The 27,491-nt window shown below is 40.6% G+C and overlaps 1 protein-coding gene across 1 annotated transcript; it reads right to left on the bottom strand.

Annotated features, from left to right (window-relative positions):
• Positions 1–1,032: 1,032 nt before the first annotated feature.
• On the bottom strand, positions 1,033–4,748 carry LOC111919476 (LRR receptor-like serine/threonine-protein kinase RPK2). The gene has a single exon (XM_023915025.3). It carries the CDS (start codon positions 4,543–4,545, stop codon positions 1,213–1,215), a length of 3,333 nt encoding a protein of 1,110 aa, XP_023770793.1. The 5' UTR covers positions 4,546–4,748; the 3' UTR covers positions 1,033–1,212.
• Between the last annotated feature and the right edge of the window lie 22,743 nt (positions 4,749–27,491).

The raw sequence follows: 27,491 nt of genomic DNA, 5'->3' as shown, positions 1-27,491 counted from the left end.
CAGCATCTTGCCCTACACTCACGTTCTGGTCAATCTGTTACACTTCTCAATCATAAAGGATCCCAACCATCTTGAAATCCACTGACCGAATGAATTTACACTGTAACTCCCTCTGACCCATTGTGCTGAATCTAACATATCCATTTGGCTGTTAATCTTCCGACAGGACACTCAATTCGCTTCCACCTAAGGCTCGCACTAACAATGGCTGAAGTCCTAAGAACAACTCATCCAACAATGGCTGAAAAATCTTCGGACATCAAACAACCATTCGATCCGACCCAACGAAGGATTTCTTTCTTAACTTCATCGAGGCTTTAGGAGATTCCAATGAAATATTAGTAATGCTCATCAAAAAGGAGTTTGAAGATCTATGCTTTTGGTTAAACCGGAAAAACGATGTTTCTTTAATGTCTTTTTCGTTGTAGATCACACACAGTGAATTGTTAGTTATGTCATACTCTTTTTCTTCTATTCCTCCAAGGCTTGTGCCCAACTCCTCAAAGTTTGACAAATGAAGGAGTTGGTTTGCTTCGACGTCAATGGTGATGAAAACTCACCAAGGGTAAGGTCCGATGTTCGATCATGTTTATCAAAAAAAATACAGTACATTAAAATTAATCTTTTTTTTTTCAGCTTATCAAAAAAATAATATAGGATTTAACAATTTACCAATGGACTAAGTGCAAATAAACTACCCCATAGTCCCCGGTCCCCATGTCATCAGTGCAAATGGCATGACATGTTACGTTGCTACCTGTATTTTTGGTATATTAATTTTTTTTGTGTGTAAATTCTTAGTATATCACTAAAAATTAATATTCGGATAAAAATTAATTAAACTACGTAAGCTTAAAAGTTCTTTGACGCTTCATCTTTCAACAACTTGTCAATTTCCAAAATTTAACATTTCCTACAATAACCTGACCAATACTGTAATACAGCATACTCACACCTGATGTCCTACAATCACCTGATGTTCTACAACCATAAGTTAATACAAGATTTTCTTGATTATAGAAAAAGATCGAATTATAACAGCAAATGACTGCGTGATCTCTCTACTTTTTGCTTTTATTAAACAAAAACAATAGAGAACAATACCATAAAATCGTTACACGTATAAAATCATCTCCCACCAACAAAACCTATTCCTACAATATACAACCTTAACCCCTACAACCAAAAAAAAAAAAAAAATAACAATCTTTCCTAACACGACGGCGGTTGCAACTGTTTCAACCGCCGTACAACCTGCTTCATCGTAGGCCGTGTCGACAACGAATCCACCGTACAAACCACCGCCAAATGCAACACCTCCACCAAATCATCATGTGGGCCTGCATCCCACAACCCGCCCGTGAAAAACTCCTTCGCCCGACCCTGTCTCAACAACATACACGCCCACCCAACAATATTAAACCCGTTCCCATAACTCGAAAAACTCGGATCCAACGCCTTCTTATCACTTATCAACTCCAAAAGCACAACACCATAACTATAAACATCCGCCTTATCCGACACCCGACACGTCATCGCGTACTCCGGCGCCACGTAACCAAAAGTTCCGGCGACTCCGGTGGTCGCGTGTGTCTCTGACGTCCCCAAAAGCCTCGCGAGCCCGAAATCCGATAAATACGCGTTGAAATCTTCGTCCAATAAAATGTTACTCGGCTTCACATCGCGGTGGAGGACACGCGGTACGCATTGGTCGTGTAGATACGCGAGGGCCCGTGCGATGTCTAACGCGATCTTGTGTAGGACGCGCCAATCGACGGCTCGGATCGATCGTTCTTGGATGAATCTTTCGAGGTTCCCGCCCGGTAAATAGTTGTAAATCAAGAACATTTCGGTCTCGCTCGCGTGGTATCCGATTAGGGTTACGAGATTCGGGTGGCGGAGCCGCCCGAGGGTCTTGATTTCCGCGTCGAATTGTTGCACGCCTTGAAACCGGCCCACCGCTAACCGCTTTATCGCCACCAAAAACCCGGGCGAAATCTCCGCCTTGTAAGTCGCCCCGAACCCACCGTTCCCAATACAATTGCTCGCGTTGAAACTGCCCGTTGCCCGAACCACGTTCTCGAAAGTGACCGGGACACCAATATCGGTAAAAACCGTAACCTCCTTACGGGTCGACCCGTGCCCGCGACCCGCGGATTTCGGTCGCCATTTTGTACAACAAAACAGGACAAAAAGCGCGATCATAACGGAGAAGATAGCGGATGCGGATGTGATCGAGGCGATTTCGATTGAACTGAAACCGTTTCGGTTCCGGTCCTTCGGGCCGGGAATTGGGCTCCCAGAGAGATTCGAGAAGTCGCCGGAGACGGGTTGCTCCGGTGAGGATGTCGCCGGAGAGATTTTACATGATTGTAGATACGGGTTTCCGAGAAGACTGCTGCATTTCATTAGGTTTTCGTTTGAGGGTAGTGGGCCCGATAAGTTGTTGAATGAGACGTTGAATTTTTGTAAAGTTTTCACGTTTGCTAAACCCGATGGAATCTTTCCGGATAATTTGTTGTTGTTGAGTAAGAGAACAGTTAGATTCTTGAGATTCACGAGATCTTCCGGAATCTCACCGGATAATGAATTCGATGAAAGTTCTAGAACTTGTAGAGATTTGACATCTCCTAAACCCGATGGAATTCGACCCGTGAGATTGTTTCCGGATAAAGAAAGATTCTTGAGATCCTTAATCTTGTCAAAACTGCCCGGAATCTCGCCGGATAACATATTCCGGCTCAAATTAACCGAAACGAGGGAATCCAAATCACCAAATCCAACCGGAATTGTCCCGGAGATGCGGTTACCGGATAAGTCCAAGAAAGTCAAAATCCGGCAAGTTTGACCGATGTTGACCGGGATTTGACCTGATAACCCGTTGGAGCTAACGTTCACAACCAACCCTTTCAATTTCGCACAGTTTTCAAATAGCACCCCTGGAAATTCACCGGTGAGCGCGTTTTCGCCTGCTAAAAATGCATAAACCGTGTTTTCCCCTGTTCTTGAAATGGGTATGGAAGATAACCCGCCCGTGAAATTGTTGTTACCGATGTTATGAATTACTGCAAGATTCCTGTTATCGGTTGGTAAAAACAAAGAATTTACCGTTTTCGATGCGAAAAACTGAAGGTATGTTGATGAGGGATTCAAGGGTTCGCAGGTGGTGTTGTGAAAAGACGGAATTGACCCTGAGAGGTGATTGCTACTGACATCGAACACTGTCATACAAGGGACACGAAGTTTGTCACTGATTTCACCGGTTAGCTTGTTGGAGCTCAAATCAAGAAAATTTAGGTTTTTGCAGATATTGAATCCTTTGGGGATTTCACCGGAGAAAAGATTCTGGGCCAGGTTGATCATTTCCAAGCTGCCACATGTCCCCCAATTGTCGGGAAACCTGCCCTCTAATGTCGCTCTTGGTGCCCATAAAAGTTTTAGATTTGGGAGAGTGGTGATTTCAGAGGGGATTGTACCTTCAAAGTAATTGAACTCGTCTTCTGGAGCTAATTGCAAGAAATTGTTGTCAGGAATGGAAAAAGTGGGAATTGGATTGAACAAGTTGGAGAAGACGACGATTGATAAGTTCAAACAGCTTCCGAGTTCCCGTGGGATTGGGCCACTGAGACTATTTCTTGAAATATCCAAAACTTGAAGCGTTTTAAGTCTACCGAGTTCAATCGGGATTTCTTCTTGAAGTAAATTCGAGTACAATAAGAGGGATTGTAACTTGGTACAGTTCCCTAAGCTTGATGGAATCCCACCGACCAAAAGATTTCCGGCAAGTTCTAGATTCTCGAGATTACCACAATTGTAGCCGATTTCAATCGGAATGTTCCCGGATAATTGGTTAAAAGAGAGGTATAATCCTCTTAAATCCCCAAATTTGTCGAGAAATATTGGAATTGAACCGTTGATGTGATTCCCTGCGAGATTCAAGACCTGTAAATTTTTGAATTGGGATACTGAATTTGGTATCTCGCCGGATATCTGATTAAACCCCAAATTGAGAACTCGGAGGCTTTTTAGACCAGTGAAGTGAGACTGTAAGTTGCCGTGAATCGAATTCCCTTCAAGATCAATCACTTCTAATTTCTCCATACCCCAAATTTCAGAAGGGATTTCACCACTCAAATCGTTGAAAGGAAGTGATAAAATTCGGAGTTCTGAAAGCTTAGAGATCGCGGATGACAAATTGCCCACTAATTTGGCGTTAAGATCCAAACAATTCTTTACAATTCCAAATCCATACAAGGGAAACTGATTATATTTAGAACAGGTAAAGTCTCCGGAGTTACCTCCACCTGTGATGTTAATCGCCACAACCCTAGAATCTGACCCGCAAGTGACTCCGATCCACGAACAGTGATCCGAACTGCTTAAATTCCAGCTCATTAGCACTCCTGAAAGATCCGAAACAGCAGCCTTGAACTCCAGAAGCGCCGATTTGTCGGAATCATCGCCAGAAACAGCATGGAAGTAAGACGTAGTGAATACCAACAAGGTAATTAACAAGAAGTTAAATGGTTTGTGAAGACGACCCATTACTGAACCCTTTTGAGGGTTCGAAAAGAATTGAATCTTGGTAAGAAGGGGTTAGTTTAAAGATCTGATGTGTGGAAAACGGGTTTTGTTCAAAACCCTAACCCTAAAATTGGTGTTTGGGGAGAGAGAAGAGAGAACATGGAGAGAGATTGAACAGTGGGAGTTCATTGAGAAAACGCGTTTGTAAATTTGTTTTTAGCATTCAATTTGTTTCCACTTTTCCAATTTTAAATAACAACTTTTACATATATTTTTGCAATGTAAGATTTATGATAAAAAAGATATACACTTTATTATTTGAAATGTATATTATAAATTTATAATTAGCAGGAAACAAATAACTTTTATTTAAATAGTTGAGGTTTTTTGTAACTGATAAAAAATGAAAATATTAATATGATTATATAAGTGTGTTATTTGTTTTCAAAATAATAATAACTATGATTTTATCTGCTATCATGTATTGTTGTGGCAGTAATAGATTTAAAAAGTACTAAAAAGTAAGTTGCTACATGTTAAAAATAGACGAAAATGTAGTTTCTGTTTGTAAAGTGAAAAATAGACAAACTCGAATTTATCGATATATACATAAAAAAAATAAAGTAAGTTTTTTTTAAAAATAATAATATTGAACGAGAGTTATAAATTTATATTGAAACGTTGAATACATCGAATTATACTGACACATACATAAAAGATTGATTTTTTTAAGTTAACGAATGATAGTTATTAAGGAAAATCAGATTATGTATATTGCTAGGGATAAACGAAAGTTTAGAAAATAAATAGTGAAACTTATGATTTACAAAGTTCAAAGTTGAAGGAGCCAAAATGACATTTTAAAAATTAGAGGGGTGGAAAATGTCATCTTATAAAGTAAATGGTGTATATTGTCGATAGTAAAAGCAGAAGGTGTCAAAGTTTTATTTTAAAAAGTAAAGATGTGTAAATAGTCATTTTTCAAAGTAGAAGGGTGCTAAGAAAATGTCCTCTACAAAGTAGAGGGGAGCAATGATATCGATGGTAAAAATCTAGATGGTCAAAAAATGACATTTTAAAAGTTAGAGGGTATCATTTCTTAAAGTAAAATGTGCAAATTATCAACATCCACCAACCACCAACATTCTCTTTTAATATATATATATATATATATATATATATATATATATATATATATATATATATATATATATATATATATATATATATATATATATATATATATATATATATATATATATATATATATATATATATTACCTATTTACCCACGTCAAGCGACAAGTACGAGTAGATTCTTTCATAAATTAGTTTCTAGAGACAATTAATTTTTTGTGAAAAGCGACAAGCGGCTAATAGTTTCTTTGTGGCTGCTGGAAAAATATGTGGGGTGATATTATTAATTATAAAAAAATACCGACTGAACTTGATATTTCTGGAATCGGGACCATATTTGAATATTTTTTCTTTTGTATCTTTTTTTTGGACATAAACCCTTTGGTGATATTCATTGTATATTTCTTCTTTTATCAACCCAAAAAAACAACAATTTGTTCAACAAATGAACATGTTTATCAGCAATGTTGCAAGTAAAAAAACATTATCATAAATTGTGCATCTCAATTTACTCAATCTAAGCCATTTTGTTTAGCCACACATACATACCAGTAACACTTCTATGAAATTATTATTTCTCACATTTAACCCAAAATGGATAAATCCAATAAATAGAAACATCCATTTAATCATTTTTTTATCAATCAAATTAATTACATTTACAGTCGACAAACGGAAAATAGATTACGATTTTTATATATTCCAACTTCTTTGATGTTTTAAACTTTCAAAAATTATGCTACCAATTCTCTCAAGTTAATAGTTACTTTGTACATAATTTTTTTTTATCAAAAAAGAGTGAATATTAAGGAGGGCATATTTGTCTATTCTAATTTTATAATTTCGATGCATTTGATATTCAAATGTAATTAAAAATAATGAACACATCACTTTTTAATTTGATATGACATATAATTCACGCTTCTTGGTTTTTTTATTTTTAAAGACAACACTTGAACCGTTAAGTAGACATGTATTTTTGTAAGATGGACCATTTGATGATAATACCATTTACATGTATAAACATCAAATAAATTCAATGTCTAACACAATTCAAAACCTTTGTTTTATAAAGCATTTCACAACCCACTCAAAAAACCTCTGAATTTCTTGTAGTAAATGACTTATTTCAAAACATTTCATACTAAATCTCACATTTCTGTCAAGAAAAATGATAACAGTACAATCACAATCATGTCAAGAAAATCTCATTTCTGTCCCGTTTTAAAAAAAAAAAAAAAAACAAAGTTGTAGATCCATCAACTGATTTGTAAAAATTTACAAAACACACTGAATTTTTACCCTTGTATCTATAACAACAAAAAAATAATAAAAATGCCAAATTTGCTCCCGGAGTGAATAAAACTCCCAACCTGGTGTTAAACTAAGAAAATGACATGCAAACACACACACACACACACATTCCATTTGTAGCAAAGAAAAGTAGGTCAAGAATACAAGCTTTTTCTCTTTTGAAAAAAAAAAGTAGGTCAATAAGACATTTTTTTTTAAATCGAAAAAAATCAAATTTTCACTATTTCTGTAAAAATAAAAAACAAAAGTCAAAGTGCAATGCTATTAACATGCAAAAACAGAATTAACACAGCCATTTCTCTTACAATATCCTACAGAAATGAGCATTTAGGCATGTACTTGTGTGTCAGTTCGTGAATATATCACAAATTGGACCTGACTATACTATCCATGAAGAAATATTACAATAATAATAAAAAATGGTAACAAATTTAATCAAAATAACATGTTGACGGTAGAGATGCACACATCATGCACTTAAGAAGAAAGTGAAGGTATTTCTATGATTTTGGGGTAAACTTTAGGTTGGAAAATTTGAAAAATTCAATATCTTTCTTAAAGAGAACCAACGGATACATAAAGTACTTTGTCATGTCTTACATTGAGGCCATGATTAAGCTAAATGTAGAAAATAGTAATATGCTCTATGTCTTATATATACGTATAGACGCATAAAGCCACAAGCATACATACACACAACACCCTCACACATGTTACCCAAAAACCAAACAAAATTACCATAATTTAAGAAGTTTCACCAAAAAAAATATTCAGAATCGAGTCCTAGAGTTTTTTCACCTAAAACAATACATACATACATTAGTGAATATCAATAAAGTGTAGCCCACCACAGATAATACTATTAAATATAAAAAAAATTATAAATAAAAAAGTACAACTATAGTATACCCTAATCCTAATTAACAAATTGGAAAAATGAAATGGAAAAAATTGAATTCATACCAAATGGAACATTATGTTGACTAATTCATCTCCTTCTCTTATTCTTTCACTTAGTCAATTTTCTATTCATCAAAAAAAAACATCAGAACTAAAACCCAAAATGATTCAATTTATAAAATATCCATTTTCATCTTCATTCCATTCTCTTGTTTTGTTTTATAATTTGCAAATATTGTTGTTGCTTAACCATCACTTATTTCCGTTGAAACTATGAAAAAAACAAAAAGCAGCTACCAGACCAAACTCTGATTGGGGGTGAAGATGGAAGGAGGTTGATATAGACAAAGGACCATGTTTTTCATTGAAACCTACACTACCACGGAATAAAATGTAAGAAATCCATTGAAAGCTTACCTGATTTCATGGATTACGTATACTATGAGGTTCATATTTCTAAAAAAAGAACCATTCTTGACCTGCTTATGAACCATCCTGCCAGCAGAACTTCTAAGAGTTAAACAGACCTGCTAAATGAATTCGAGAGGCTAAGTGAATTTGCAGCTTGGAAATAGGTTTCAGATTAAGAAGCATTTATATAGGCACATGGCGTGCAACATAGTAACACACAGACATTTGAGAAAATTCCCTGCAGATTTCAAATATTATTTTTGTGATAAACTTCATTTGTTTATTAATCAAATTGGCCAATCGAAGGTTACCAGTGATTGTAATATTAACAATTTTTACAAATAAATTGACCAAATAAGTTTAACAAATAAAATAATCTAACATATTAATAAGCAATTGACAATTAAGAGCCTTACTGGAAAAAGAAAAGAATGAACAAAATATATATAAAAAAAAAACTTGGCCCTGTTTTTGGTCATCCAAATTTGGTGGGAGTGTGGTTAGGTTAAACAGATATGAGAAGGGAAAAGTATACAGTTAACCAAATCAAGAACAAATAGTGTGTGTGTGCAATTGGGGAGATTTAGAGGCAGAGAGTAACGAACACAAAACAAAAATCATACCCGAAATTGGGCCATAGAGGAACGCAAAACAAAATCTTATAAATCTATAAAATAACAAAGGATTAACATGTTTTGTAGCCATGGCTGATTATCATAAACAGAAAGATGAAATAATTTTTATAGATCGGTCCAGATCTTCTTAAGTAAGGTCGAGAGAGAGAGAGAGAGAGAACAAAAATGAACCTCTATGATGTCGATGAAAAGGGAAGTAGCAGAATCGTTAGATACGGGAAGGGTGCTGTGCTAGTGTTTCGATGTTGGGGTTTGGTGATGTTATGGCGGAAACGTTTGAAGTAGTTGTGACCGGTAGATCAACATCGGTAGGATCTGGAGAAGAAAGCTCTGACGATGGCAGTGGTGGGATGGCTTTCGAATGCATCTCAATGGGTTTTTGAGGACGATTAGAGAACAATGTATTTGTTCCGGTACCACCGTGTAGTTTACATCCATTGATCGTGGATCCTAAAAAATAAAACTATATGTGACTGGAAACCATTGATGAATTTAAGAAGACGGGGCCGAGATAACTGGGATTCAAGTTTGAATATAATTATAACTCCTTCAATGTTGGTAAGAATCGGTATTGAATGATACTATAATTCTTATCTTGACTTTTTTACTTATTGACCAAAAGTATGATTAATTAATGCATAAAATGATTGTATGTATTGCAATTTCATTTGTACATCTTAAAATTCAACTTTTGACCAAAAAGTATGATTTTTTTTAAATTTAAATCCTCTATATTGGGTAAGATAAGGATGTAGGTTTGAATTTTTCAATATTAATTTTACATTTATACTTAATGCATTGTATTTTGTAATTTGTTGATAAATGTTTGTACATTCAGCTTAAAGGTTTGAATGTCTTAAATTTATTTTTAAAAATAGTAAGGTTTGTATAATAAGATAGTATATATATATATATATATATATATATATATATATATATATATATATATATATATATATATATATATATATATATATATAATAATAATAATAATAAGTTTATAATTAAATGAAAAAATTGATTTGTCATTAAATTAAATTTATATTTATGTTATTAGATTATTTATTAATCTTTATATTTATAAATCTTATAAAAAATTTCCCGGGAGGAGGCTCCCGAAAAGACGCTCCGACGTTCAAGTTAGAAGGTATTTTAGGATTTTCGTGGATATAGCTGGAGAAGATCACTTACCTTGTGAGTTCTAAAGTGTACCCTTTTATACCTAGCGATCATGCCATATCCGTATGAGACAGGATCGCTTTAAGGAGACAGGGTCAGAGGCGTTGATTAGAGGGTCGTGCGCCTTTATCCGTTAGAGCACCCTTATTGGCTCTGACGGTAATGGTCTGATCCTGCCTTTTGCCTCCTGACCGTATCTTTTTTCTTGACGCTGGGAGCGTCCCTGGCGGGCACGAGCTTTTTTTCGGGACGTTGAGAGTGCCTCTGGTGGGCGCGAGCCTTTTGCTGGCACGCCCTACTCTTAGGAGCGTCGGCAGTCGCTGAGCCCGCTAAGCTTGGTTCGGCTGGCACGCCAGGTTTCTTGGCCAGGCGCGATTTTGTTGTGCTAGCATAGGCACGTCATCAAGTCCCCCAGTCCAGTAGTCGTAGCGTTGCAGCGCTAGTTGCGGCGTTCTGGAGTTGATTGCTTTACACGTGTCAATTTCTTACTTGCCCATCGCTCCGGTTTTAATGCCGACGTGACCGCTCATGATGGTTGGTGGTTACGTCATTGTGTCAGATATTTTGAATGTCCCGCCCTTTCCGTTTCATTATAAAAATGCTTATAGGGTTTTCTTTGAACCCATCATCTTCTTATCGTCCTCTTCCTTCTTTACACTGTTTCCTTTCTTAACCTTTTTATGGAAAATCTTCTCGGTATTCTTCCTTCTGCAGCTGAGTATCAACAGCTTGAAACCGCTTATGGCCTTTCCTCCTTGGAGGGTGTAGAATTTCCCCTCCCCCCGGGAAAACTGGGATCTATCAAAAACCCTAGATGTTGGTGTTCATCTTCCATTGATAGATTTCCAGGAAGAGGTCCTTCATAGGGACGGTTGTAGCCTGCAGATGTTGACTCCCAACGCTGTTAACAAAGTGGTGGCGTTTGAGATGATCTGTCGCGCTAACAGTTATCTCCCCTACTACTTTGTGTTTAAGTACATCTTCAAGTTCTGTCTTACCGACGACAAGTACACATTATTTGTCTGACGGGGAGGGCATGCTTTGGTTCCCGACGGACGAACGCCCAAAAATTGGAAGGACAAATGGTTATGGGTGAACCAGGGCCTGGTTGGTAGCGGACGATATCGTGCGAATGCTTTTGCTGACACCATTCCTAAACTTTTTCCCCACAATCAAAGAGTTGTTGATTTCTTGAAGGATGTCCAAGTGTCTCCTGAAGACTACTCTAAAGCCCTACTATCTGGCGTAGGGATGAGTCCTTCCTGGAGGCGCCGTGGCAAGATGGTGATTTTCTTCTGCGTCGTTGACGATGAGTGCCTACTTCTTCCTTTTTTCCTTTTCCTCTTGCTTTCTTCTCTTTTTTTATATACTTATTTGAGGCTAGGATTTTATGTTCTTATGCTTTCAGGTGTCGAATCTACTCTGTCTATGGATGAAGTCCTTCGAAAACGCTATCGAGGGAAGTTGGAGCATCGGGAGGTAGACCTGGTCGAAAGCCTCCCTCCGCCTAGCCGGATAGACTAGCTTGCCTTGACCGCCGCTTCGTCTACTTCTCCAATGACTGGGGGTGGCTTGTCGTATGTGGCGAACCCTCTGAGTGCCCTCCCTATCTCATCCATCATGTCATTGGGTGGTGTTCACCCTTCTTCCGCGGAGAGCAACGAAGACAACAAGTTAGATTCATAGCACTTTTCACGTCTCCCAGTTACGGAAGTGTCTGGTGGACGATTCAGAAGTGGTGTCTTTAGAGGATATTCAGGTTGATGACAGCCTGAACTACATCGAGCGGCCAGTGGCGATCCTCGACACAAATTCGAAGGATCTGAGGAACAAGAGAGTGGAGCTGGTAAAGGTGCAGTGGCAGTACCGTAAGGGCTCGGAATGGACCTGGGAACCGGAGGACGAGATGAAGGAGCATTACCCCGAGCTTTTTTAGGACCGAGCAACAGACTTCGTGTAACACCCAAAATCAGAAAGACCAAGAAAGGAAAGAAAACCCCAAGTCAAGGGGGTCAACTCGTCAAGTCCAAAGAGGAACTCGACGAGTCCGAGCGGGATCGGGGTCGAGGAGTAAGTGACCGACTCGGCGAGTCGGAGTATGGACTCGGCGAGTCCGGTCTGAAGAGGGAAACCCTAAATCCGGGACTTTTTGCACTATTTAAGCACCTCATTCTCTTCCTTAGGGTTCCTTTACAGCTCCCCTCATCCAGAACATCAAACCCTAGCCGCCATATCTGTTGTTGAGCAAAGATTTAGACTTGGAGTTGTGATTTGAAGCTTGGAAGATAAGGAAGTTCATAGTGGTGCAAGAGGAAGCCTTGGATCCAGAGTTTGTCACAACTAGGAAATTCGATGCCTTGTAAACATTGAACAATGATAACAAATGTGAACCAACAATGTGAAAGCATGTAGGATGCTTATTCAATAACAACAAAACTTCAATCAAACACTTCATACAAACGTTCAAATAGTCATCAAAGAATTGGAAAACCCTAGAAATCCTTGTTTAAGTCCATTTTGGACTAGGATTTCCTTATTGGGCCCAATGGACCAATAAGCTTCCAATTGGACTATCTTGGGCTTAGAACTCTTGAATGGGCTCTAATTGGACCCACTTCCATTTGTTTTAATATTTTGGTCCATATTGGGCCTAGAATGAAATAAAATACCTTAATGGACCTCATTGGGCCATAACTAACTTAATTAGCCCTAATAGGACTTAAAAATCATTCTTGATTTACTTTGGGCCAAAAGCTATCAAATTGAACCATAATGTGGGATTAAGCGCACAAGGCCCAATCTTTTTCTTCCCTCTCCTTTTCTCGGCCCAACTACTCAAATGGAGGAGAGTTGACTTTTGCATGCCACCTCATTTTTACATATGGGTCTTCCATGCATTCATCCCATGTTTTCATGCAACTATCCCATCAAAGATCTCTTCTCTTCCTCTCTCTCTCTTTTGCTCTCGGCCGAACCTAAACAAACCCGCACACACACTTCACTCAAAATTCTCTCAAGAAACTCTCTCCATTTCTCTCCAAATTTTCGAGATCTAAGAGGCTCTCAAAGAGATTCTTCCATAAAAACCATCATCCAAGGTAAGTTGATGTTTGATCCATGCTTTAACTCACTTCTTTTCATCAAAACTATCTCTTAATCCATTCAAATTCATGATCTTGCATCTTAGAGCACACTAAGTTCGAGATCCATCCAAGAAACTTGCTAGGACCGAGAATAGCACCAAACTTCTCCCAGTCTTCTTCAAACCGAAACCACAACTCAAGGTGAGCTTCATACCCCTCTTTTTTCGGTTTTTATGAGTTTTATGGGGGATAATACAAGAAAATGTGTAGATCTATGTGTATGTGTATGCTATGTGTGATTTTATGCATGTATGTGTGTGATTTCATGTGTTTTTGTGATGAATATGTTACCAAAAAGGGGGTAAATCCGAGATCTATGACATGAGAAAGGGAACAAACATAATCTAAGCTATTTTACACTAAACAAGTCAAGAATAATAGCTTATAAGGTTATGATGAACATATTCTAACATAAAACCCATTTTTGGGCTTAAATTGTCAAAAATACAAAACTTAGGGTTCAAATTGACAAGTCACAGTTTCTTGAAGGTCAAAAGGGCCAAAAAAGTTCCTATGATCATTTTTCTGGATATTAGAATTGTCAAGGGACTTAAAATGTAAATTTTTAGCTTAATGGGCTAATTATGGGCTTTTCGGCCCAATAAGCCTCAAAATGGGAAAAATGATAAATTTAAGGGGCTGAAATGTAACTTTCTGAAAAACATGGGGGTAATTAGCATGAAAAAATTATTTTAAGAGTCAAAAAATGCTTTTCACTATCAAAAAGGACCGAAAATGTAAACTTTTTAGATTTTGGGGCAAAACTGTAAAAGTTGTGAAAAATGGGGTTCTAACCAAGAAACACCATTCTGGAAGGGCTGAAGCTGTCAAAAAAATAAATTTTGGGTTAAAACTGTAATTTCATCAAATAAATGATACAAAAATGTCAAGAGAATGTTTTAAGGACAAAAAATGAAATTCTTTTATATAAAAGGACCAAAAGTGTTATTTTTATAAAAGAAAGGTGGTGAAAAGGTCAAGTTCTACTTTTAAACAGATTAATTCATTAAAACAAAATACGTGACTCACGACTACCGTCAAGACGGAAACACGAACACACATACAATAACAAATATCGTTATAAAACCAATTGATTCGGTCTCGAATCAATAACAAAACAAAATCGTTAAACCAAAGCATTTCAATAAACACGCGATAACTATGATGAGCTAACTTACAAACTTTGGGCTTGAGTGTTTCAAATCATGCTTGTTGGGCCTTGCTATCCCATTAACATGATCTTTGGGCCCAAAGGGAATATGCTTATGTGTTGTTGGGCCTCCTATGACCCGATTTCAAGTAAAAGGACTTTCAATAGCTCTAATGTGCTATTGGGCCCTAGTGGCCTATTAGTACTGCTAGTGAGGTCGAGAAGTCAAATGCGAGTTGGGTCAACGTGTCTTTCGCATTCCCGATAGCCTTAAATAACTCACGGAAATAACGAGACTTCGTACTCCCCTTTCTCCTCGGTTGTTGGGCTTATGAGAAATCAAGTAAACAGATTCAGGGCGTTAATCAAGAGGAATCATGGTGGTTGGATTAAGTGAGTAGTAATGGGCGACACCTTTAAGGATCGTTCGTAATCTGTAGTTATAAACTAGTCATCTTTATGCGTGATTATAATAACTCACAAACCCTAATTAATCCAACGCCACCCGAGAAATTAAAATCATTCGTCGTAACGGTATAACAATAGAGAAATCACAATATTTTATGTATTGGGAAAAAATCGGGTTTTCCTGGGAAGTTCAACATTTTCACTTGCATGATTTATACAAAAGTTCAACAATTATACATGTTTTGAAAAATCAACAAGCATATATTTACGGATCTTCACACCCATTTTTTTTATATAAACAATGATCTTTTCAGAAAATATAGGATTTTCTGGGTTTTACAACTACAACAAATCATTTTTTTACAACATTGCTTATGAACTCACCAACATTTCATATGTTGACGTTTTTCAAAATAACTTGTATTCTCAGGTAACAGGTAAACCGAAGAATAAGTACCAAGTAATGTCATGGTGTTTTGTTTAGATTATCTATCAGACAGTTTATGTTATGAAATTGTAATGTTTAAAACAATGTACTGGATGTAAACAATATCAGTTGTAATATTTCAATGCATGGTGATGATTTATGTTATGATTTATGTATATTCATTGTGAGGGTATTCAATTTAAGTCACAAGAGCCCTCAGACGTTTCCGCCGTCTGGTTCGGGGGTGTGACAGAGTTGTTGTGACTTTTCAGAGCATTTGAAGGTAAGAAGTCATTACTTTCACTCCTTTGCTCATAGTTCCTTTTTGGCATGAGATTTGGGGTTTTTATGCCATGTTCTAGAGCCAATTGGAGTTAGAGGTCCAGATCTGAAGTTGTTACTTCAGATCCAAGTGTATTCTGCCCTAGAGAGTCATAAAGTATCAGTCTTGGGGGTGTAGGTGAAGCATGGTTGTCTTAAACCCTAGTATGGAGTGTTTTGGGCCTAGATCTCCTTAGCTACACGTAAAGTTTGCAACTTTACGTGAGTAATTGGCCTTGGAAGAGTGGATCTACAGTTTGGAGTCCCTGCATGAATGGGTCTACGGCTACAATGCCGAGCCATGTAGTTATGAGTAGGAAGACCCAGGGGTTAGCCCTAGGCACAATATGCTAGTATGATATTCAGGACGAGGTCCAGTGTAGCGGGCGGGTGCTCAAGGAATGGTTTGCATGATAGTTATACTAGTTCTCTGTGTGATACATGTATGTGCCCGGTAGGAAGGTGAGTGTGGGCGAGGTCCCGTATCTCACCAGCAGCAGAGTATGGATGGTGTTCCATGTCTCACTAGCAGCAGAGTAGGGGCGAGGCCCAGGTTAGGAAATAGTGAGTGTGGGTCGGGCCCGTATCTCACTATCAGTAGGAGTGTGGACGGGGTTCTATGACTCATCAGTTGCAGGACATGGGCGAGGCCCAAGATAGGCGAGGCCTTTAGAACAGGATTCGGTAGTATATGTTGAGCGTATGTGTTGCGATATGTTTATGTGTTAGTATATGTTGGCGGGCGAGGCCTAAGTAAAGCAGATCTGTATCCGAGCGGGGCTCGAAGCTAGGTGGGGCCATTGTAGCGGGCGAGGCCCGAGGTAGGGGGCGAGGCCCAGAATAGCAGGCGTGGCCCAGTATGTGCAGTATGTGGTTATGCATAGTATGTGGTAGGTTGGGGAACTCACTAAGCTTCGTGCTTACGGTTTTCAGTTTTGGTTTCAGGTACTTCCGGTAGCGGAGGGAATAGCTCGGGGTGATCGCATGGCACAAACCATAGATTAGACAGCCTGGGATGTTGTACTCTGATAATGAACATATGTTTTGGAAATTAATACCCTGATTATGTTATGGATTGACAATTGTGTTTTAAGTAATGTTTTATAAAAGAAATTTTTAGTCTTGAATTTTGGGACGTTACAAGTGGGTATCAGAGCCTTGGTTTGAGGGATTCGGACATGCTCTCGGGTGTGTCTGAACTCAAACCGAGGAATTGGTATAGAAGTTTTCAAAATGAAAAGACAGTTTTGTAAAAAGAGAGTTTTGAGAAAGAAAATAGTTTTAGAAAAGCAAAAAGAATTCTGAAAGAAAAGAATTTTGAAAAGAGAAAAAGGGGTGTGGTGCATGCAATCAGTCGAGCTCAAGTAAGTACTCCAAAATACCCATACAAGTTTATGTTATGATTATCAGTTAATAGAACAGCATGGTAGATTAGGACTAAGGATCTAGGGAGGATGCCTTATGTGCCTGTTATATGTGCTTTTGAGTTGCATGATAGTACTGGCTAGATAGTAGTAGGGTGGCCTGTTTAGGTTATGCCTGAGTTTATGAGCTTGTGTTGCATGTTAGTACAGATCCTTGATATGAGAATATGATTGCTTGAGTATGTTATGGTTAGATTTTCCCTTGTCTGAATGCTGCTCGCTTTGAGCATTGTGGGACTCTGAGTGATGGGAGTTAGTCATTAGGTGGATGCGTCACGTCACATGTGATCAGGGTTGAATAATCTCAGAGTGATGGATTTGGCCCTATTGCGCAACTCTTGTTTGAGTCCAACCGTTGTAGGGACGAGTCTTTTACTTGAAGGATTATCTGAGCCTTGTCACATGTGATGGTATCCAGGTGATGGCTAATTGGCATCACAAGGAGGCCTTCAGCGGCTGAGGACTGGTTTGGTTTGAGTCAGAGGTTTCCCTAGGGTAAGCCTAGGATGAGGTAGTGCTGGGAGCAGTAGTAGTAGAAAAGGGACCTGGTGGAGTCGAATCAGTTCCCGAGGAAAGTACAGATAGATGTGGAAGGTAGTATGGGCCCGTACTACTGAAAGCAGAGGATCCGTACTTGATTCTGGAAAGGCCGAGATGAGACCGGGGAACTTGTAGTGTGAACGTGTATGATCCCTCAGTAGTGATGTGTATTTTGATAGTTGTGTGTTATGTTTGTCAGCATGGTGACATTGCGAGAGAGGCCAGTGGGCGGACTAGGCGCCGGAGAGGGATTAGGCTCGAGTTCGGGAGCCGAGCAGCTCAAGGAGCGGATGAGGGAGTTGATATCAGCTGAGGTTACGCGCAACATTCTAGACCAGACCCCTGTGATCTTTGGCACGGTCAAGGAGGGTATACTGGAGATCTTGGATGAGAGGTTAGGAGCCTTCTGTACCGAAATGATGGCTTTGATGGGAGCTCATACTTTGACATTACGAGAGTTCAGGGCTTGCGGGGCACCAGATTATCATGGGGGTAGGGACCCCATAGCTAGCAGCAGATGGTCGGCTGATGTTGCCAACGATTTCCGTACGAGCCGGTGTCCCGAGGGGGACAAGGTCAGACTCGCCACCTGTCTATTGAAGGACAGAGCGAGGGATTGGTGGGAAGAGATTGGCCATGCTTTAGGGGATGATGCCGTGTTGGACGCGATGTCATAGAGTGGTTTTTCAGCCAGGTTCAGGGCTGAGTTTTCACTGATTATTGAGGTGCAACAGTTGGCACAGGAGTTTCAGGATTTGACACAGACCACTGAGACTGTGGCGGAGATCACCGCCAAGTTTAGGGAGAGGGCTCTTCTTGTACCTCAGTATGTCGCGGATGAGGAGATGAAGAAGGCCCGATATCACGAGATGTTGAGGGCTGACATCAGGGAGTTCGTGAGCAGGTCCGACTGTAAGACGCTGGAAGATATGATTTCTCGGGCTAGAGAGAGGGAAATTGATTTGGAGCAGATCCGGAAAAGGAAGCTGGATGAGGTTCAGGTAGCCACAGGTTCGGGCAAAAGGCCTAAGGGATCGGATTCGAGATCGAGGGATTATCAGGACCGCAGCCGGTGCAGGAAGTCTGGCAGGGCGCACGGGGGCGCGTGCAGGAGTGGTAGCGGTGGTGAGTCTGGCTGCTTTAAGTGCGGTCGGACTGGTCATTTTAGCAGGGCTTGTATTGTTACCACCACACAGGGATCAGACTTGATATGTTTTCACTGCACTCAGCGGGGCCACAAGAAGGCCCAGTGCCCCAGTTTGCTTCCAGCAGGACAGTGATGACACCCGCCCCTGCAACTTTGAGGATCACAGATGGTCGTTAGGGCCGTGCAGAGGTGCCTGCGGTAGGAGGTAGGGCTTTTCAGATGACTACCTTGGAGGCGCGAGTAGCATCAAACGTTGCAGGTATGCGACTTCCTTTTTTTGTTTTATTTATGCATGATTATATTGTGATGGTTCTGCATCATTATCGGCATGAGTATTTTAATTTTATGCGGCTTGCTTGTGATTGAGTTATATGCCATCTGCATACCTTAGATATTTGAATGGTAGTTAGGGGATGTGCTCTATTGGGGCAGGTTACTTAGGATGTATTAACTGTAGCATGCCTGGGAGGGACTTGCTATGTCTCGCTAGTTCGGAGTTGTATAGTTCTAGAGATGGACTGGTTAGATCCCTAGCTACGATAAGCTTGGGTTCCTCAGCAGATTGATTATGGAATGGTAGTAAGGATTAGGATTTCTTTTCGAGCATTGAGTAGCGAGGTGTAAGCGGGATTGAAGTGGGGGAGAACCCTCTGAGTGTACAAAGGCAAGAGCACGTAGATCCAGGATGAGTACACGATCTCTGAGAAGGAACATAAGTAGCACAACGTTTGATGGACTGAAGAATTCTGGATTGGGAGTTTGAGAACTCCCCATCAATTAGTGCGTGTAATGGTGATGGTTAAAGCCTAGTTGGGAATTCAGGATGGAGGATCGCCTGTAGGACTTGAGTGAGTCGGAATGAAGATCTTGAGGACAGATAGCATGGAATGCTTCCGTGTTAGTAGACAGTGGCAGAGGCAACATGTAGAGCATGGTAGAGCGGCGGGAGAGCCGCAACTTTCTCCAGCAGCGGTTAGTGGTGGGAGTGTTGTAAGACTACGGGGTAGCCGTAGCATTCACTAGCAGTCAGTGGTGGAAGGTATTGTAAGACTGAGGGTAAGCCGTAGCATTCCCTAGCAGCTAGTTAGCGGAGTATGGGCAGAGGCCTGTATCTCCTAGTTATCGGAGTTGGGGAGAGGCCCTTACCTCCTAGCGATCTAGGTAGGAATCAGGATTGGGTAGTGGATGAGGATAGTATGGAGATTGCCTGCATAGCCCTAGAGAGGTGAGACCTTAGGAGAGACCGCTCCAGGATATAGTTGGGTGAGACCCGTGGGTGAGGCCCGTATGAGAGTAGCAGTATAGGTGAGACCTGAGAGCAGGGTTGCTCAGTAGTATAGTCGGGTGAGACCCGTGGGCGAGGCCAGTGAATTTTAATAGTACAGGTGGGACCTGGTAAGGACCTTAGGGTCATGTTGGGGATCGAGGATCCCAGGACTTGTAGCGCCAGAGTGGCAGAGTAGAGAGGGCAGTATTAGACAGCCTAAGTTTCTTCGAAAGTCGTTAGGAGCGACTAGGAGTTGGTGTTGGGGCTAGCGACCGGTGGGAGCCGGTAACCCAGATATTGATAGATCAGTAGGGACCAGGGTGGTCTCGGTTCATCCGAAGGAAGATAAGGGACAATAGAGATTTTCAGTCAGTGGTAGTGGAGTTAAGAAGTGTCCAGTGGATACTGGCGGTAATGACTTGTACTGGAAGTAGCGAGGGTGAGGGAGTTGGTGAAGGATAGGACCTTCACAGTGGCAGAGGAAGTAGTTGGTTATGGAACGTTGCCTTGGAAAGGCCAGAAATCGCACAAGGAAAGAAAGGGGTGAACCCCCAGGGTGTTCAGCACAAGTACTCGGGGAGTACCAGAAGGTTGTCAGTTGAGTAAGTTGTGTTTCCAGGATGACCAAGGTTAGGGTGAACCCGAGGATACTATTCGAAAGGACTAAGGGTCGTCAGGATGACCGGGCAGAAAGCCAGCGAAGGTAGGCAGCTAGTGTTGGATTAATAAGTGGAGTATAGAAAGCAGATTGCAGGGCGATTGGCCGTAGAGAAACTTCTAGGACAAAGTTTAGTTTAAGTGGGGGAGAGTTGTAACACCCAAAATCAGAAAGACCAAGAAAGGAAAGAAAACCCCAAGTCAAGGGGGTCAACTTGTCGAGTCCAAAGAGGAACTCGACGAGTCCGAGCGGGATCCGGGTCGAGGAGTAAGTGACCGACTCGGCGAGTCGGAGTATGGACTCGGCGAGTCCGGTCTGAAGAGGGAAACCCTAAATCCGGGACTTTGTGCACTATTTAAGCACCTTATTCTCTTCCTTAGGGTTCCTTTACAACTCCCCTCATCCAGAACATCAAAACCTAGCCACCATATCCGTTGTTGAGCGAAGATTTAGCCTTGGAGTTGTGATTTGAAGCTTGGAAGAGAAGGAAGTTCATAGTGGTGCAAGAAGAAGCCTTGGATCCAGAGTTAGTGTGGCTTTTCAGAGCATTTGAAGGTAAGAAGTCATTACTGTAACGCCCGGGTTTCAGGGCTAAGCATATTTGTCAATGTAATAGTCTAGGTCAACTATTGTAACTCTTTTTGAAGTAATAAAGATGAAATATTTGAGTATTATGTGAATTATGTGTATTTATGTGCTTATAATTTAATTATAAATGTATAATTAATAAAGAATAAAAATAAACGTCAAAATTAAAGTGTGAGATAAGCCCGATATCTCTACATAAAGTTGTAGAATATGTCTCAAGGTTTCCGTACATATAAAGAACGTCGAAATCCGAGTTATAACGAAGAAGTTATGGCCCGTCGAAGTTTTACGGCAAAACCGGTACGACACCGGTAAGCGTAAATAGTGAATTTACGATAGAGCGAGTTTTAGCCTTAACGATATAAACAAAAATCGTAGAGTATGTTAAACTAAGAACATCGATAAAAAGAACTCCCAAATCTGACTTCGTATGAAGAAGTTATGATTTTTCGAAGTTTCGGATTAGCGGTGTACAACCCGAAATTCGAATTTTAGTTCGAGCGGTTTTTGGCTTACGCGACCTAAATGAGAGTTGAATATCTCATTAATAGGAACTCAACGGTAAAAGGACAGATGAAAACGTAGTCCGTATGAAGGAGTTACGAATTCTTTGCGGTCATTTAGCAGTCTAATCTCCTCCTACTGTTAAATTTAAGATCGGTCAAGAATTAGCCGACGGAGTCTAAATGAAAGTTGTAGATATTGTTTTTACCTACGCGTGGAAAAAAAACGTCAAAAATGGAGCTCGTATGAGAGAGTTATGATTTTTCTAAGTCGGGAGGCTGCTGTGCGAAATCGGGTGACGTGGCGCAATCCTGGCCGTTGCTTCCTCCCAAAGGCTAACCACCAGATGGTGACACCTGGCCATAAAACTCGACGAGTTTGAGGTAAAATCGACAAGTTTTGGTGATTTCCATCCTATAAAAAGGGTGCCGGGGCATCCTCATTTCTCACACCTTCTAACTTCTCTTTCTCTCTCTAGAATCTCTCTCTAAGCCTCCTTAAGCCCCCTAAAGTCTAGGAAAACCCCCTAGCACCCGAAGGAAGCCCCGAGGCTTCCGGAGTCCTGAGAAAAGAGGTCTTTCGACTCGGGAACGCTGCTCCAGCGAAGCCCGGTTTTCGAGAAAACCCGCTGTAAGTGAGCTACGCCTAACCTATCTTTAGTTTAGCTTATGTTTTAATATAGTAATGTTATTAGGACCTTATAATAAGTACTTGGGCTATTATTATGGGTTATATAAGTATCTTTTAACGCTTATATAATAATAATAATAGCTAGACTATTAATTAATCGCGGTTATCGTTAGACTAAACCCTAGTGGTATTGGTACTAGGTTTTATCGAAGGAAAATCGTTTTGAGAGTACCGAAGCGCTGTCCGAGTGCTGAGTCACCACCTTTCAGGTGAGTGCATAGTTACTTTCAGCTTACACATAGATATGAAGTATTTTATATAAATTACGTGCTATGTGTGCATATTATCTGAATACTTGCTATCTATGTTGGATGAACATTGTTATACATGTTTTCAATGATTTAAACTCTATATGTATTTTATATCTACGAAAATGTTGGGGTAAAACATGGGTAGATGTAATAGGTGATGTGTGATAAAATGATGAGAGGCCTCAATGTTGATGTTGTTAATTCTGTCATCTAGCGGAGTATGGATGACGACCACGGACTCTTCTAGACAGTCCAGTGGAACACTAGCAGGCTCGCAACCTGTAGGTGTTTGTGAACGATGTGTTCACCGGTGTACTCCATCCCCCACATGGTTGCCTTTAGGACATTTATTGCTGAGGAATCCCCTTAGCAGTAGTGTCCGTCCCGATGATGATCCTTAGGCTAGGTCCCTTATGATAAGTGTTTAGGGACGTAAAGTGAGGATAACGGGAACGGGTAATCGGGTTATTGTTGATTGATGAAATTAATAAACTTATTTATTGTGGGTTGAAAACCCTATGTGCTCACCAGGCTCCCAAGCCTAACCCACTCAGTTTCTTGTATTACAGGTAGTGGCGCATGAGCATAGATGTGATGTTTTGGACGAGGGATTACGGATATAGGCCTGTAGATATGAAATAATGTAGTAAGGCTTATACTGTATTGTTTATACTTATGTACTGTATCGAACATGACATCCCGAGTCTTTTAATGAAATACATTTATAAGGAAATGCTTTTGATAAATCTTTATCATAATATTGTTTTGGGAAAAATTCCGCAATTCTTTTGTTAAAAGATTACTCTGATTTTGAAATAAAGTATAAACAAAACCGGTCTTTTCTGATCGTGATTTTGGGGATGTCACAGTTGGTATCAAAGTATTAGTTTAAGCGAACTTGGAATTTGTAGGATTTCTAGACTTAAACTTAGAATGCTAAGCGATGATTGTGAGGTGTGAGCACTAGCTTATTTTAGGAATTGTGCCTAAAATGATTTTATGTGCTAAATGCTTTGTGCATGATATGCTGTTATTTGTTCGGATCTATGGTCTGTTGCCGACCGGATCTGGAAACCTTATGTGTTTAGGATTCTAAACATACGACTACGATATTAGAACTAGCATGTAAACGTTTTGGAGTGATAAGGACGATTTAAACGTCTATCCTAAATAAAGATCTAAATTCACCTTATTCGGTGTATAGATCAAGATGGCAAAGACCCGTAGCGGAAACGTGAACGCAAATGGAAATAGGAACTAACCCCCAGTGGTTCAGCAAATAGCCGTTGTTGAAGAAGTTGCACCTGAGCCAGTCACCATGGCTGGAGTTCAAGCCATGATTCAGGCTATGCTAGCTGAACAAAGGGAAGAAATGAGACGGATTCTCCACGAAAATAGGGACGAACCTACCATACATGTTGAACCAACGGAGCCAATTCCCGAGCAAACTAAGGAAGGGAACTACAGCCGCCAAGTGAGTCAAGTAGGGACTCAAGGTGAGCAAAAGGATGGCCCAGAAAGGAGAAAGAACAAGGATGGGCGGATGTACAAAAATTTCTTGGGTGCGAAACCACCAAGTCTCTCAGGATGCCCAAAGCCTGTTGAGATTATGGATTGGATCTCCGAGATGGAAATGGTGTTTGAGAGCTGCGACTGCAGCGAGAAGCAGAAGACTGTCTTCGCTGTGAGACAATTGAAAATTGGAGTCTTGAGCTGGTGGAAGCTATTGGCAAATACAATGCCACGAGGAGAAGCTCTGAAAATGTCATGGGATGAGTTCTTGGAACAACTGAAGACGCAGTACTATTCAGAGATAGATCTGATTGATCTAAACAATGAGTTCCGAAATTTGAAGAAGGGGAGAATGAGCATCGATGACTATGCTGTGGCATTCACGGAAAAGATGAAGTTGTTTCCATACCTAGTGCCAACCGAACTTTCCAAAATTGAGAAGTTCGCAAACGGACTACCGGCTGACTTTTGCCCAACAGTCAAGATGGCAACCACTCTAAAATCAGCTGTTCGAGCAGCTAAGAATGTGGAGACCCAACAAAAGGAAAGAGGTCTCGAAAGGGCTAAGGTTGGTGAGAAACGGAAGTTCGATGGATCCTCGAAGTCCAACAAGAAGAGTAGATTCTCGAAGTCTGGTTCGAGAGGAGGAGGATCAGAAGCGAAGTGGTGTGACAAGTACAAGAAGAAGTACTCTGGGAAGTGTGACGGAGGGGTCACTTGTTTCAAATGCAGAAAGCCTGGGCACTATGCCAATGAATGCACCCTCATCCAGAAGGCCTGTTATGGGTGTAATGAAGAAGGGCACATTTTGAAGGACTGCCCGAAGAAGGAGGCAGGAAGACCCAACATACCACCGAAGCCAAAGGCAAGAGCCTTCCAGATGACGCTCGAGGCTGCAAAGGAGGCAGCAAACGTCGCTTCAGGTACCTGTCTTGTAAATGGTTTGCCTGCAAATATACTATTTGATTCCGAAGCCAACTACTCCTTTGTGTCGCATAAATTCGGTGGGAAATTAGCATTACCTGTAGAAAAACTAGATAATGCCCTGATTGTAGAAGTTGCCAGTGGAAATTCGTACCTGTTAGTAATCGTATTAGGAACATCGTCATCGACCTAAACAGAAACGAATTCCACGAAGAGCTATTACCCATAGAGTTAAACGGTTTCGACATCGTTTTGGGTATGGATTGGCTTAGCGCCAACGATGCTGAGATTCAATGCCGAAAGAAGATAGTAAGGGTGAACCCACCCGAAAATGAATCATTTATGGTGTACGGGGACAAACGCAGAGTGAATTCTGGAATCATCTCCCTGATGAAAGCCAGGAAATGTTTGTCCAAAGGATGTGCATCATACTTGGCATTCGTAATCGATGCTAAGAAGGAGAAGAAAGAGGTGCAGAATATACTGGTTGTGTGTGATTATCTGGAAGTCTTTCCCAAAGATCTTCCCGGATTACCACCTGATAGACAAGTGGAATTTCATATAGACTTGTTACCAGGAACAACACCGATAGCAAAGGCACCTTACCGATTAGCACCGACGGAGATGAAGGAGCTTATGACGCAACTTCAGGAGCTGTTGGACAACGGTTTCATTCGACCTAGTTCATCACCCTGGGGAGCTCCGGTGTTATTCGTGAAGAAGAAGGATGGAAGTATGAGAATGTGCATAGACTACCGAGAGCTGAATAAGGCAACGGTGAAGAACAAGTATCCATTGCCGAGGATTGATGACCTATTCGATCAGCTGCAAGGTTCGAGCTACTTCTCAAAGATCGATCTTAAGTCAGGATATCATCAGCTGAAGGTGAGAGAGCAGGATATTGAGAAGACTGCATTCAGAACAAGATATGGACACTATGAGTTCTTGGTTATGTCATTTGGACTAACCAATGCTCCTGCAACATTCATGGATTTGATGAACAGGGTTTGTAAACCATTCCTCGATAAATCCGTGATAGTGTTCATCGACGACATTCTCATCTACTCGAAAAGCCAAGAGGAGCATGGCAAGCATCTACGGGAAGTATTAGAAGTGTTGAAGAAGGAGAAGCTTTTTGCAAAGTTCTCCAAATGCGACTTTTGGATACGGGAAGTCCAATTCTTGGGTCATGTTGTTAACCAGGAGGGAATAATTGTTGACCCTGCAAAAATCGAGGCTGTGATGAAGTGGGAATGTCCAAAGAGTCCCACGGAGATTCGAAGCTTTCTAGGATTAGCCGGATATTGTCGACGATTTATCCAAGGCTTTTCTTCGATAGCTGCTCCATTAACAGCTTTGACTCATAAAGGAGCTACGTATACGTGGTGTGAGAAACACGATGAGGCATTCGAGAAGCTAAAGAAGAAGTTATGTGAAGCACCGATACTTTCTCTACCCGATGGAGTTGAAGACTTTGCGGTTTATAGTGATGCATCTGGAGTCGGGTTGGGTTGTGTTCTGACCCAAAGAGAAAAGGTGATAGCATACGCATCTCGACAATTGAAAGAGCACGAAAAGAACTACCCTACTCATGATCTAGAGTTGGCAGCGGTAGTATTTGCCCTAATACCTCTACGGCACGAAGTGCAAGCTCTTCACTGATCATAAGAGTCTCCAGTATCTCTTTAATCAGAAGGAGTTGAACATGAGGCAACGACGCTGGCTAGAACTACTCAAGGACTACGACTGTGAGATACTTTACCACCCAGGTAAAGTAAATATTGTTGCTGATGCTCTCAGTCGGAAAGTCAATCTTGAAAGGAAAAGGCCAAGAGCGTTAAGAATTGAAGTCGTCTCGACAATTGTGGAAAGTATCAGGAAAGCTCAAGAAGAAGCTTTAGAGAAGAATGACCGAAAGGAAGAATGTTTGGGAAGAACGTTTGTGTTCAGTACAAACAATCGAGGACTGAAGGTATTCCAAGATTGAATTTGGGTACCTAAGACGGGATGAATAAGAGATCTTCTGATGGAAGAAGCGCATAAGACCATGTACTCAATTCATCCCGGTAGCACTAAAATGTATAGGGACCTAAAACCCTACTACTGGTGGCCGACAATGAAGCTCGATGTTGCGAAGTATGTGGCCGAGTGCGTAACATGTGCGAGAGTTAAGGCACAACATCAAAAACCGTATGGGAGTTTAGAACCTTTACATGTACCCATGGGTAAATGGGAAGACATCACCATGGATTTTGTGACTAAACTACCCAGGACGAAGAGCGGACACAACATGATTTGGGCAGTCGTGGATCGTTTCACCAAGAGTGCACACTTCATAGTAGCCAACGAGAAGTGGTCTATGGATAAGCTCGCAAATGCTTACGTGAAGGAAATTGTAAGACTTCACGGTGTTCCTCTTACGATTGTATCAGATCGT

This window comes from Lactuca sativa, chromosome 4 (genome assembly GCF_002870075.4).
Source record: "Lactuca sativa cultivar Salinas chromosome 4, Lsat_Salinas_v11, whole genome shotgun sequence".
NCBI lineage: Eukaryota > Viridiplantae > Streptophyta > Magnoliopsida > Asterales > Asteraceae > Lactuca > Lactuca sativa.
This window is presented reverse-complemented; position numbering and strand designations above follow the sequence as displayed.

What these genes read in the sequence shown, in the direction of transcription:
- LOC111919476 (XM_023915025.3), bottom strand. Translation starts at nt 4,545, where the DNA reads ATGGGTCGTCTTCACAAACCATTTAACTTCTTGTTAATTACCTTGTTG.